The sequence below is a fragment of the Bombyx mori genome, chromosome 26, assembly GCF_030269925.1.
Source record: "Bombyx mori chromosome 26, ASM3026992v2".
Lineage (NCBI taxonomy): Eukaryota > Metazoa > Arthropoda > Insecta > Lepidoptera > Bombycidae > Bombyx > Bombyx mori.
Window position 1 is genome coordinate 8,342,570 of NC_085132.1, and position 14,176 is coordinate 8,356,745.

The following is a 14,176-nucleotide window of genomic DNA, read 5'->3' on the forward strand; positions in this document are numbered from 1 at the left end:
GCTCAATAACTCCCATTTATATGCAAACTTGGGAACAAGTTGTATACCCATCAGATATTTATGTTTAAAAAGCTCTACTTCAAAGAATAATGCACTGTAAACTTTCAGTATCGAACGACGGAGCTTTTCGCAAGAAATTAATAATCTCAGATTTATGTACATTAGTTTTGGTACCGGGTGCTTCTTATTGTTGAATCTCCAAACTTGCGTTTTCTTAAGGCTGGCACTGCCGAAAATATACTTTCTTAAAAAAATATTTTTTTTAATGTTTATTTATCCTTCGAACCTTGCACGCATTACTGCTTTGCAATAAAAATAGGCAGGGTGATGGTACCTACCAGAGCAGGCTCATAAGACGTCCTAACCCAGCTTGCTGATTTCATTCAGTATGTTTTATAGAATTGGCCATACTATAGTGCTATTACTCCTTATTATTAATGATGGTCGAATTACAAACACACAAACAATCGAAATGGATCTGCAATAGCCTAAAATTAAATATCAATTCCAGCACCAAATTCAGCAAAAACTGGGCTGCTTTTAATTTTGCGCAGTAGTCGATGTGCTTCATAGTTTTTTTTTGTTGCTTAAATGGAAGGATGAGCTCACAGCCCACCTGATATTAGGTGGTTACTGGAGCCCATAGACATCTACAACGTAAATGCACCACGCCTAAGGTATAGTTATAACGGCTGCCCTACCTTTCAAGCCGAAACGCATTACTGTTTCATGTCAGAAATAGGTAGGGTGGTGGTACCTACCCGTGCGGACTCACAAGAGGTCCTACCACCAGCAAAGAGTTGTCAGTAAAGAGATAAAAGGCTACCTGTATTGCAACAAGTGCACGCATCAATTAATTAAACATGTTGTTTTCTTTGTTAGGTACAATTAATAATACTATAGTTCTGAAGAAGTTTGAACTAAAGAAGAAAAGTATGCAAAGATACATCCCTACTAAACAGGCATATTCCCATTCTGTCCTACAAAGTCTGTAAGCACCAGATGGAAGAAAATGAAACGAGAATTTTCCTAAATGGCCAATTAAAGGAACGGACGCACAGATTTCTTTTTATATCTATTTTTTTCCTTTCCAATTCGAGTTTTATTGGACCGTTGAATATATTTTTTTGCAACATTTTTTTTGTTTTAATTCAAGATCAGTCAGTTCATGTATTTAAAATCATAGTATTGTCCATGATGATTTTTAGTTTTAAGGTTTTATTAGCGATTATACATATTAATATAATCATTTGAAACTTCAACGTCATCGTGAGGACTTTCCCGCTCGAGCTTGTCAAGATAGTTTTAAATCAGTAGCGATGAGTAGAGACTTGGTTGTGGCTTTTTTATTGCCAATGTCTACGACTGACGATCATTACCTACTGCCAGGGGTATTTGTATGTATGTCGACAACGACGAGAGGCGCACCGCGGAACATATATTGGCATACTGTTTTGGATTTGTGGTCGTGGAAGAAGACCTGTCACTGCCAATCGTCATGGCTACGATGCTCGGCAGTGACGCGTCCTGAAAGGCCATGCTTGATTCTCTGCAAGTCCATCATGTCGCAGAAGAAGGTGGTGAAACTAGAGAGGGAGAGCTTTTCCATTTTTGCAACGATATGTGGCCATAGAGCTGGAGCCCGAGCGTACGCCCTGGCCCATGTAGTCAGTGGATTCGCCATAGTGAGGATGTGGAGACCTCGTGGCGCGTTACCAGTATACTAGCGCGCCGCCCAGAAGTGAAATCGACCAACCCTTCAGGTTGGTTCTGACCCAGCGGGATATTTTGGGACACCAGGCAGCTGACGTTCCAAAGCCTTTGTTTCGCCTCGAAGGCTCCGTCAGCCAGGCGTTCTTGAGGCGAGCTGCATGTCGGGTTGCAGTTCTAACCGCGGTAATCCCTTTACTCTGCCCGAGTTCTGACCTCGAAGAGATCGGACAGTTGGGCGAGAATGCAAGGGAGTCATTTAGTGGGTAGGGCCAAAACACCATTCTTGGGCACACATTCTGCCCTCAACACTTACGGACCATCCAGTCCCACATACCCCACGCGGCCCCTAGGCGTGAAAACCTCGTAGGAAGTGCGACCCCCGCCCTATAAAGGAAAAGATAGGCTCATACAACCTACCTTTTTTTCTTTCGATTGCCTATTTAAACTTCAAAGACAAAATAACTCATTACCCATGATAGCATTTGGCGAAATCATTATATTTTTGGAACCGGAAAATGCCAAACCAACTAAAGCCTAATAAAGATCTTTTAAGAAAAAAAGGTTGAAGTTCTCGTTAAAGAGCCTCGAGGTCAAGATCGGGGCCAGTTAGGGAAGCCCCTAAACCACTTCGTTGAAGAGTACAAATAACGTCCCAACTTAAATGGTTAATATACGAGCACAAAACCCTTGTACATACATACATCTGTTATAGTAAACATTTCTGTTATCTTTGTCAGCTATGCACCTTCGTAAGGGGCTACCGACGCTAATGGTCATGAACAATACCAGGAAGGTGATTAAGGCATAATTCATGTTGCTTAGAATTATTTTTATGGATCACACTTCTGATAGCACTTTGCAAACACAGTTGAAGGATTCATTCCATTGCCCGATCATAATAATATGTAAACCAATCTAAAGCTTAATGTGAACGTTCCAATAGTCGGTAGTGACATAGTACAAACGACATCTTCTACTCTTGTTGTTCAAAACACAAATTTTAATGAGGATCGAGGGAGCAAACATTTAAGACAATACGGTTAAACAAAAAAAACGCATTTGTGGGTGGCGCATTTACGTCGTAGATGTCTATGGGCTCCGGTAACCACTTAACACCAAGTGGGCTGTGAGCTCGTCCACCCATCAAAGCAATAAAAAAAAAAATAACAAAAAGTTCTCTAGTTTGTGTGAATCAAACTCGGCAACTTATAAAGAGATGATAAACACTCCCAATTATCGTATCAAGCGATTCGTAACAATTTAGCGATCTCAGAAACAAATAAACAGTTTAAAGCATTTATTAGATATTCTCGTGTTGAAATTAAATTTTTACGTTCAATGGTCTTTATTTTTAGCTTTCTATATTGAAAACGATTTTTGTAATCGCAAATCAAAACGCACTTTTATTTCAACGACCGAATGACTTCTCTTCTTTTTCTTCACCTTATCCCACTAGGTGGGGTCGGTACAGCTAATTTTTCTCTTCCATTCTCTTCTGTCAGCCGTCAGCTCAACACTCACTCCTCTGTCTCTCATATCGTCATTCACACACCCCATCCATCAACGACGAATGACTTGAAATTAGTAATTTCGTCAATGATTTATGAAAACTAAGCATGCATTATCTAATAGCCTGCAATAGTATAACTTAATATGCCGCTTAAGCGTGATCAAAACACTACACTATCGTGACCACCAAAATTAGATAGCACAGTGACATACTCAACTGTGACGGATTCGGTGGTGCAGTAACTAGCAGCCCTAACTATTGCGCTCAGACTCGTTTTTTTAGGAAGGATGGATTAATGGTGTCCCCATACCTTTCCAGTTGCACCTGAGACCTTAGAACTCATATCTCAAGGTGGGTAGGTTGTAGATGTCTATGGGCTCAGGTAGCCATTTAACACCAGATGGACTGTGAGCTCGTCCACCCAGCTAAGCAATAAGAAATAAAAATATAAAACAGGACAGGTGAGCGAGCAAAGGCTCAGCCAGGAGGGATGAGGTTTGCTAACAGCTGCAAAGTGGACGGAAAGAGACGTGCTGGGCGAAGAAAAAAGTCATGGCTCCGGAATATCCGGGAGTGGACCCGTATTGCTTCCGTCGAACAGCTGCTCCAGCTGGCTGCTGACAGAAAGGAATACAGGAAGCTAACGGCCAACCTTCAGGATTGAAGAGGCACTGGAAGAAGAAGAAGAAGAACAGCTGCAAGCCGAAGTTCATGCGTTCAATTTAAACATATCTACGAGTAGATAAGTTCATAAGTATGTTTATCAGTATCTGGTACTTTTTTTTATGGTATTCTTTATTATAATGAATATCAATGAAGATAAATTCGTAAGGTATAATACCCTAAAAGTGACTCTCGTAAACACACAATTAGAACTATTTTCTCTCGAAAACCGAAGGAAGTACTAACATGCGACGTTGTCCCGAACTAGCTCTATTTTGCTCAGTTTCGAATCAGATGTCTCATGTTATTTTTTACTTTATATCTGGGTGCATTCCTGAATTCCACAGGGAATTTTGCGGTGGTAGTTTCAGCGAAGAACTGCTCTTGCTACGGCAAGTGGCAGCAATTCTCTCAGGCTGAGCCTGTAAGCTTACGTACTGGTCCGCGAGAAAGTGAAATAGCCCCTTAAGCTACAAACGATTGGGTAGGGACAAAATAAATTGATTCCAGTATTAATTTTGGTAAAGAGCAATGCGTTCTCAAAGCGTCCAGAAAAATCTGTCAATACTAACTGCCTAGAAAGAAGGTAAACAGGTTTGTATGTTCCTAACATGCTATCGAAGTCTTCAGTCCATCCGTGATCATGGCGCTTGCAACAGCGCCGAAATATCGGGAACTTATGAAATGCGAAAACCTATGTAATTGTTAAAGATAATATCACTCCGCATCAGTCATGTGGAAAACATTGCCTGTCAGAGTTTGTTAATAACAACGCAATGGTTAGTCACGCGCGGTTTTGTTTTCTGAACTATTAATTAAATGTAGTTTCTACTTGGTATTCTCACTGCGTAAATTAACATTATGAAACAAAAAAAGATATTTTTCTTATTTATTTATTACATAGACAAGTTCATGTTACCATCATGGTCATGGTAGATACCACCACCCAAGCTATTTCTGCCGTAAAGCAATAATGCGTTTCGGTTTGAAGTCTATGGCGGCCGTTGTAGAAGAAATAAACAGGATCTATCCGCAACTGCCACATTACTAAAATATATAATATGAATGGAAATAATGGGCCACTATTTCCATTCTATTTCACACGAAAAGGTTCTTTTACAAAATATATCTTTACTGCATAATACGAGCTGGTAACAAACCGACGCTCCATGCCTGATATTGACACGGGGTTAAAGCTTTGTAACCGCAAATGCGGTACAGAATATGAGATACTCAAAATCTATATGATTCGTGAATATGGTATCAGTTATGTTACATAATGCTTTATAATATTATATTTTTGTTTGTTTTGAATTAGACAAAACAACGGACCAGTGACATTTGCGAAAATGCTAATCGACTATAGAACCGCTAATTTAAATAATCATATCCATTAAAATCTTCCCGTGATTTTGGCACTAGCAAGAGCCCTTAAATATCGGGTACGCATTCAATATGAAAATCGTGACAAGAACCCTTTAAATAATAGTGTGTCAAATCATATCAATTAAGATAAATTTAAAACAAGAAAGCTCCATGGATAATGCTCTGACTTGTTTGTCATTTCCATTTTACTATTGTACAATTCCACACGGGAGCAGAGTCTACTCACACTACCTGAAAAACCCATATTCATGTATGACCTGGAAGCCTATAGTTGAGCGACAAAGGGTTTTAGTCGTTTTTTTTTTTATTGATTAGATGGATGGACGAGCTCTCAGCCCACCTGGTATTAAGTGGTTACTGGAGTCCATAGACATCTACGACGGAAATGCACCACCCACCTTGAGATATAAGTTCTAAGGTCTCAAATATAATTACAATGGCTGCCCCACCCTTCAAACCGAAACGCATTACTGCTTCACGGCAGAAATAGGCAGGGTGGTGGTACCTACCCGTGCGGACTCACAAGACGTCCTACCACCAGTAATTACGCAAATAATAATTTTGCGAGTTTGATTTTTATTACACGATGTAATTCCTTTACCGCGGAAGTCAATTGTGAACAGTCGAGTACGTATTTCATTAGAAAAATTGGTACCCACCTGCGGGATTCGAACACCGGTGCATTGCAAGATACGAATGTACCGAACGTCTTATCTTTTAGGCCACGACGACGACAAATTATGGTGACATTACCCGATTTAATAGTCGGTCGCAGTCAGTACTCTCTTATAGAAATTTGGAATGACTGTACTTGTTTTTGCAATGTGAATAATTGATTGCTATGCAAATTATTTCTGTAGTGGCACCCTTTTCTAAATAGTGAAAGAATTTAGTTGATGGTATTAGCAACTCTTAAAACGGCCACAGAGCCTCATGTTTCTTTTAAACATAAAATAGGATGTACTTCCAAATTTTTTTGCAAATTCGTGGTAAAATTCTTGTAAAACCACCGGTATGACTGTCACTCTTTTTTCACCCATCAAAGTTCGTATCTATTCCATTTTGTTTTGATTTTGGTCATACTTATCATCACTTAGAGAACATTAACAATACACAGAACCCATCCATCTTAGCTATATCCCACTCGGTTTGTTTCCTTCTATATTTCAATTTATTAATCTTCTAGTACCGTGTAGGTCTTACTTTCTCATTACCTGTCGAAACCTTACTCATTTTTCGCTTCTAACATATCATCTTCTCCGATAATAGTATCATTTTGGGGACAGTCATATTCTTGGGTTCATGTTTAACTCGATACATTCATCTAGCTGATCCGGCCTACAGTTGTAGAGTGGCATTAAAATAGTACTAAAAATAATGTGGTTCGTTTTCCAACCCAAGCTCATCGTAAAATAATCCAAAAAGAGCAAGGAGGGCTTATCATTTAGGTTTCACAAACAAACCTAATCATGTCTGAACTATTATTATAGGCTCCGAAATCTATTGAAAAGAAAGTCATTTATAATATATCAAAGACCTACAGAGCTTGGTGTCCTTTTCAACTAAAATCAGACACAAATGTAAGAGATATCTATAAATTATATTTCATTTTCATTGCAGGTACAAAAAACACTGACTTATTTTTAAAGGATTAGGTAAGTAAAACTATCCTTTTTTTTTTTCATTTAATACATCACTTTATTATTATTATTTTTTAAGTTAAGATTGGCACAATAGTTGCTATTCAACACAATAGTGTTGAATATAATATGATTATTGGTTACATAGATAACGCGTACACGACACTGCCAGCAGTATTAATTTGTATTAGATTCTGTTTGTCAATTTGAACTTGAGAAACATTTGCTAATAGGTAAGAAAGAAGAAAAAGCGAACCCTACTTGCAGTATACCCTGAAATTGGTTTTGTAGGAAAATAGAAATGCTTTAAATACGAATGGGAGAGATCGAAGATATCCAATCTTCTTGTATTAGTCGAATAACTACTTTTATGAAGACAATCGATAGTTTAATATTCATTTTGTTTAGTCGGTAAACTAAAGCAAAATTGTAAAATTGTCAATGAATAATTTATTATCTTTTCCAACCACGTCGTCGAGATGCATCGTCGTCGTAATCTTCTCCCATGTAAAGTTTGTGCATTTCCTCTTTACTTTTCGCTTTTCTTAAATAATATATACAGTTATAGCCTTCGCCATTATAGAAAATGATATCTGTAAAAACATATAAAAGTAGGCTGAAACTATATACTGAACAGAAACAAGTATTTTTACAGATAAATAGCCAATGTTCTTTCTGTTTTTCTTAGCTTGTAATACAAATGTTGGATACCAAAAATACGGATTTTGATAACAATAAGATTAAGGATTGTGGCTCTCTATGTTTGTTTCGATGATGATAATATTTTGACCAGACTCTAGCAGACACATAATTTCTAAAAATACACCTACTCATGATGTCCAAGTTTAATTGAGTGCTAAAGTATCAAATTATGAGCACTGATAAGGCGTAGTGGTGTAATGAAGGTGCACAGAAAATCTTCAAACACACGGCATACTTGCAACTTGCACTCGCAACGCCATTAGCATTAAAGAGTGGGATAATCGTAACGCAACGCTTTTAAAAATTCTACCTAATGTTTTTAATTGGGATGCGTCACGTTGCAACCTCTATGGCCTTTGGTAATTACATGTCATTAAGGATCCTCTCGATCCATTAACCGTGCTTTTAGGTACCTCAAGCATCGGTCATCGTCCTCGCCGAATCCGTCGCTTGCGACGAAGGGCTGGGCGAGTAAATTAACCCATAGATACAGTTTCACAGTGTGTCGCGTTTTCGATCCGGTGGTAGATTCTGCAAAGCACTGCTCTTTCTAGGGCCAGTGCTAGCAACATCTCCGGCTTGAGCCCCGAGAGCTCACCTACACGCTAGGGTAACGCTAATATAGCCTCTCAAGGCTATCAGCATATATAGGAAAAAAAAACAGATGAAAATTTAACATGACGATATTTTTCTTACTTTGCGTACGGCGATGAAAATTTATTGATTTGAGTTGTTTTAATTCATTCTATAATATGCAAATTATATGGAAAACGAAACTAACCGTTTTTGTAATCAGTCCCGTATATCCCGTAGCCTTTTTTAACTCTGTAATAACAGTTCTGCAATTCGATTTCACACGGTCCGTAATAATCATCGTAGTACCCCGATTTCAGATTATAGCCGCACACGGGATAATGGTCCGTTCTGAAAACACGTATAAGGTAGAATGTTGCTTGCAACGATTTCAATATGTTCATGATGGTAGTTTAATATATTTTTCAAACTTCAGGATGGATCAGTTAAACCAAAGTTTGTTTTAAATAGTTATAATAGTACCCACCTTTGTGGCTCAGAACAGGCATCAGTAAAATTATACTTTATTGATCTATTTTGATCGTACCTTGTGATTGATTATACTCATACATTTATTGCATATAAAATTAGGTAGATGCTTTATTGACTTTATTCGTATTTTATAAATATCCTTTCTCGTGTCACATATGACGTCACTCTTACGTCTTCTTCGAGTTGAGTACGTATATGGCTGCTTTGAGCTTGTGGCCACGAATTATAATTAGAGTACTCGATGCGTTTTGTGTAATACCTATATCATATCTTTTGTCGTATCACTCTTGTCAGAACGGTCGTGATCGTCATTTAGTATCATTAAGAAGATGTTATGTGTCTCACGAGCAACATAAATACATACATACATATATATTTGAATAAAAAAAAATTGGAAAGAATTTAAAGAATTGGATTGTTGTATCCGATCTTAATATTGAATTTGGTTTGTAATCCTAATCTAAATACTGTTGATGTACATATATATAAATATTTTATTGCTGAGATGGGTGGACGAGCTCACAGCCCACTTGGTGTTAAGTGGTTACTGGAGCCCATAGACATCTACTACGTAAATGCGCCACACACCTTGAGATTTAAGTTCTAAGATTTCAGTATATTTACAACGGCTGCCCCACCCTTCAAACCGAAACGCAACTTCATGGCAGAAATAGGCGGGGTGGTCGTACCTACCCGTGCGGACTCACAAAAGGTCCTACCACCAGTAAAAGTCTCTAAAAGTCATCTATCACTCAAATAAGTTCAATAACCTTACCTATGCCTCACACACCGGATATTTTGTCCATAGCAATCGTTATATAAATCTTGTAAGTTCTGAGGTAGGACATCATAATCCACCCCTTCAAAGACGTATCTATTGAACAGTGTTGTCTCGATGATGTCCGGTGCGACCGTGGTCGTGGTAATTATTGTTGTGGTATAGTTGAAATCTGTTGCAGTCGTTTCGTTTGATGTTGTGCTCTCAAATATAGGCGTGGTGGTAGACGAAGAAGCGGCATCTGGAAATACATTACGTTATATTTATTTGGATTTTTAATAGGCAATTTTTTGATGTGAAACATCTATAGCCGCACGTAAAACCGATTTCTGGCGTGGCGACGCATGATGTATGATGGTATATATATACAGTAGTGTGTACGGTGTGGCGACGCGTCGCCATGCTCAATCGACTGTGCGATTCTCTCTGTGTTTTACTTGAAAACAATTTATTTTTTCGTAATATTTTATTTTATCATTATGACATATTTAGTTCCTATCACAATCTGTTCTTTTCTGCATATTACTTTTACAAAATAATGTCGATGTTTCACATCTGCCAGGCGTCCTGTGACGGCTCACTTTTTTTTTGTTGCTTATGTGGGTGAACGATCTCACAGCCTACCTGCTATTAAGTGGTTACTGGAGCCCATAGACATTTACAACGTAAATGCGTCACCTACCTTGATATAAGTTCTAAGGTCTCAGTATAGTTACAACGGCTGCCTCACCCTTCAAACCGAAACGCATTACTGCTTCACGGCAGAAATAGGCAGGGCGGTGGTACCTACCCGTGCGGACTCACAAGAGGTCCTACCACCAGTAAATACCAAGACATGTCCATATGGATTGGTAATTCTTCTTTTTTTCACTCATTTGAATATTTGGCGGAGTGGTCGTGGTCATCATTTTGGATGCGCTTCACAATACGCCGTCATTCCTCACGCACCGCGGCCTTTCTTGTGCACTCGTGAGTCTATTGTAACGGTAATCTGCCGCGCGGTCTTGTACTCACAATCGTGTCTTGCACTACAAGACGCCCCGCTTAATCGTCACCTTGTCACGAAATATGTACAAAGACAGTGATAATGTGACCTTGAACGATGTAGAATAGTCGTTTAGGATAGGATTGGTAATACCGTATTGAAAATCAGGAAAGTCTAATAGATGTGAAAAATCCATTATCTTTTACATCTATTAGATTGTCCTGATCTCCTTTTCTCAAGGTGCTATTTTCACCGGTAACATTACAGAAGCTAATAAAGGTGTTTTGATAATTTAGGCATTAGATTATTTTATTGTAAACATTTCGAGACCGAAACACGTTACTACATAAAATTATGATTTTGACAAAAAGAAAATAAGGATATTCATCAAAGCAAATGATACCATGAGGATGAAGTTCAAAAGCTAAAATTAAGACTAAAGGCGAAAGATACAAAATGAAATTTGTACAAGTTTATGGTAGACGCGTAGAATCCCTCAGCTCCCGTTCCAACGTGTTTCACAATTAACACTAATTAAACTAAGCAAAGGCTTCGACAAACAACTACATATATGCAAAACAAGATAATTTACAATTTTGTAAATTCGTGAAAATAAATTTTAAGCAAACACAACTCCGCGGTTTTTCCCGTTCTAAATAGTTGCCTCAAAGGTATTTTCCATATTTTGTAAAATAAAGGAAGATTTTTCTTTTAAGTCCACTTTGTATTATTTGAGATCGCGTCTCCCTGTTTTGTGGCCTCAATATATATCAGGACTATTCCAGGTTACTGGGCTTTCTTGAAATCCGTTCAACGATGGTCCACTGATTTTAGATCATGGATGGAAGCGTACAGTGTTCAGAAATAGTACAATGAAAATAATAAACGCAACATCAAACCGCAAAAGTAGTTTTGATATAATACTTCGCCACTCAAAAGAAATGGATCGCTTAGAAAATCCCGGATTTAGAACGAAATCCTAATGTAATTTAAAGATATGATATCTATGGAACCAAAATCAAAAGGCACTCTCCATAAACCCAATCATTTTGGACACAAACTTAGGGACTATCGAATTATTAAGACAGACAGAGTAGACATAGTAAAAATAATGTAGTCTAAAACATTTATCCACAAAAAGGGAACAAGCAAACCTTACTTACTCTTTAAAAGCACGATGAATAATAAAGACAAACAATGTCTCATCTCGACGAGTCACTCCGAGACACACGGCAGTCTCCGCCTGAATGTTTCTTAATTAAAAATAGTCAATTATCTCATAATGAAGTGCTAAATGGAGTCATTACGAAGTTTTTAATTGAATTTCGCTAAAGTTATTTTTTATGAGGATTTGCTTGACGTATATTAATTTTGTTTCATAAACGTTATTTGTACGTAAGTTCTAAAGATTTCAGAGATCTAAATGGGACCTTATGGTAGCAACACAAGATTCATTTATGAAATCTAAATGTCGAGATTAAAAAATAATAATAAGATAATAATAATAATAATAATAATAATAATGAGGCTATATCACATCTCTTGTTCATGGATGATCTCAAATTATTTGCTTCCAAAAAACCAGACTTAATGAGTTTACTAAAAATAACCGACAGTTTTAGTAAAGCCATTGGGATGGAATTTGGTGTTGATAAATGTGCGTTCATAGATGTACAGAGAGGTAAAGTTGTAAAGTCAGATTGCTTACTACTTAACCATAGTGTGGTCCTCAAGTCTCTTTGTGAATCGGAAACTTACAAGTACCTTGGTATGTTTGAAGTGCTGAATATTGTTGACGCAGATATGAAACAATCGTTTAGAGATCGGTTTTTTGGTCGTCTTATAAAGGTCTTAAAAAGCCATTTATCAGGCGGAAACAAAATCCGAGCGTTTAATGGTTGGGTCATGCCTATGTTAACATATTCCTTTGGCATACTAAGGTGGACGCAATCAGAGCTGGACGTACTGGACAGAAAAGTCAGGCGATTGTTAACGGCATACAGAATGCATCATCCACGTTCGTCTGTAATGAGGTTGTATATTCCTCGGAAATGTGGGGGTCGTGGTATTTTGAATGCCAAGGATCTACATAACCGAGAGATATACAACCTTAGGGAATATTTCCTTAAGATGAACGTGAATATGTATCGGGATGTCGTTGCAGTCGATAAGGGGCTAACTCCGCTATCCTTAGCTAACGGGAATTGGAAGAGGCTGAAGATAGAGGGTATTCCAGATCGCATAACCGTATGGAGGAGCAAGGAGTTACACGGTAGGTTCTACCGGGCTCTCACAGGGCCTGATGTAGACCAATTAGCTTCCGTGGCCTGGTTACGATTCAGTAACCTCTTTGGGGAAACTGAAGGTTTTATCTTTGCAATTATGGACGAAGTTATCATGACGAACAACTACCGGAAATATATACTAAAGGATGGGACGGTCGACATTTGTCGGGCATGCCACCGTCCGGGAGAGTCTATTAGACATATTGTTTCTGGCTGTTCTCGGTTTGCTAACGGCGAGTACTTGCATAGACATAACCAAGTGGCTAGGATTATCCATCAACAACTTGCTCTGAAATATGGTTTTCTTGATTCTGCTGTACCTTATTACCAATACCAACCTCAACCAGTTCTTGATAATGGTCATGTTACGCTCTACTGGGACCGATCTATTATCACGGATAGGTATATTGTTGCCAATAAACCTGATATTGTGATAATAGATCGATCTGCGCGTCGAGCAGTGTTGGTTGATGTCACCATTCCTCATGACGAGAACCTCGTGAAGGCAGAAAAGGACAAATTAATAAAATATTTAGACCTGGCCCACGAGACTACCGCCATGTGGCATGTTGATTCAACCATCATTGTTCCAATAGTTGTATCGGTACACGGCTTGATAGCGAAAAGTTTCGATCAACATCTTAAGAAACTTTCGTTATCCAGCTGGGTTAAGGGCCTAATACAGAAAGCAGTTATCCTCGATACTTCACGCATTGTGAGGAGGTTTCTCACTCTGGAGTCCTAACCACTGGTGGCTTGTGTCGTAGACACCGCCATCAGCGGCAATCTATTTTTATATAGTGTTTTTTAAAAATTGTATTTTTAATATATTATTTAAAAAATATTATGTAATTAATAAGATTTTAAATAAATATAAATAAATAATAATAATAATGTAACCCAACTCTAGCTAAGAAATATTATTTAATGATATTCTTCATTTTTGCACACGATAGACCTAGAGATTTAATTTTGATACTTGGTGATGATATTTTGCTATTTCTATAGTTGCACTTAAATAGGCATTCATAAAATTCAAATTTAATTTTGAATTAAAAAGGGTGATGAAGTATTAAGTAACAATATTAAAGTCTAATGCTAGTTTATTACATGTACTTTTTAATAATATTATAAAATGAAAAAAATTCAGCGAACCCACTACATAGTATTTATTATATTATTTATAGTAAGTACAGTATTTGTTTTCTAACACAAATGTGTACTTAATATGTATATTTCTCATTAAATCAGCCTTCCTAGAAAGATTAGAAAAATCAAACAACACATATTCCATTCATGCATGTCATTAATGTATGCAATCACATATATACATTAATTGCATACTAATATTATATGCAATGTAGACAGAAGGTATGAATATAATTTTTACCTAATTTCGTAAACAAATCAAAGCATGTGTAAACACATTTTTATATCTGAACTCAATGT

The 14,176-nt window shown here is 37.6% G+C and overlaps 2 protein-coding genes across 2 annotated transcripts in view; one reads left to right on the forward strand and one right to left on the reverse strand.

Annotated features, from left to right (window-relative positions):
• Window positions 1-14,176, forward strand: part of OAR2 (octopamine receptor) — a 188,204-nt gene that overhangs the window by 63,301 nt on the left and 110,727 nt on the right. Inside the window, exon 2 of the mRNA XM_021348358.3 lies at window positions 6,893-6,927. The gene's annotated coding sequence lies outside the window, so the exon portion shown is untranslated. The remainder of the gene's footprint in view (window positions 1-6,892; window positions 6,928-14,176) is intronic.
• Window positions 7,282-11,691, reverse strand: LOC110385406 (uncharacterized). Its single transcript, XM_038020712.2, has 4 exons — window positions 11,606-11,691; window positions 9,455-9,698; window positions 8,396-8,538; window positions 7,282-7,505 (listed from the first exon to the last, which is right to left on the reverse strand). The coding sequence occupies exons 1-4, from the start codon at window positions 11,646-11,648 to the stop codon at window positions 7,366-7,368; spliced, it is 570 nt and encodes a 189-aa protein (XP_037876640.1). The 5' UTR covers window positions 11,649-11,691; the 3' UTR covers window positions 7,282-7,365.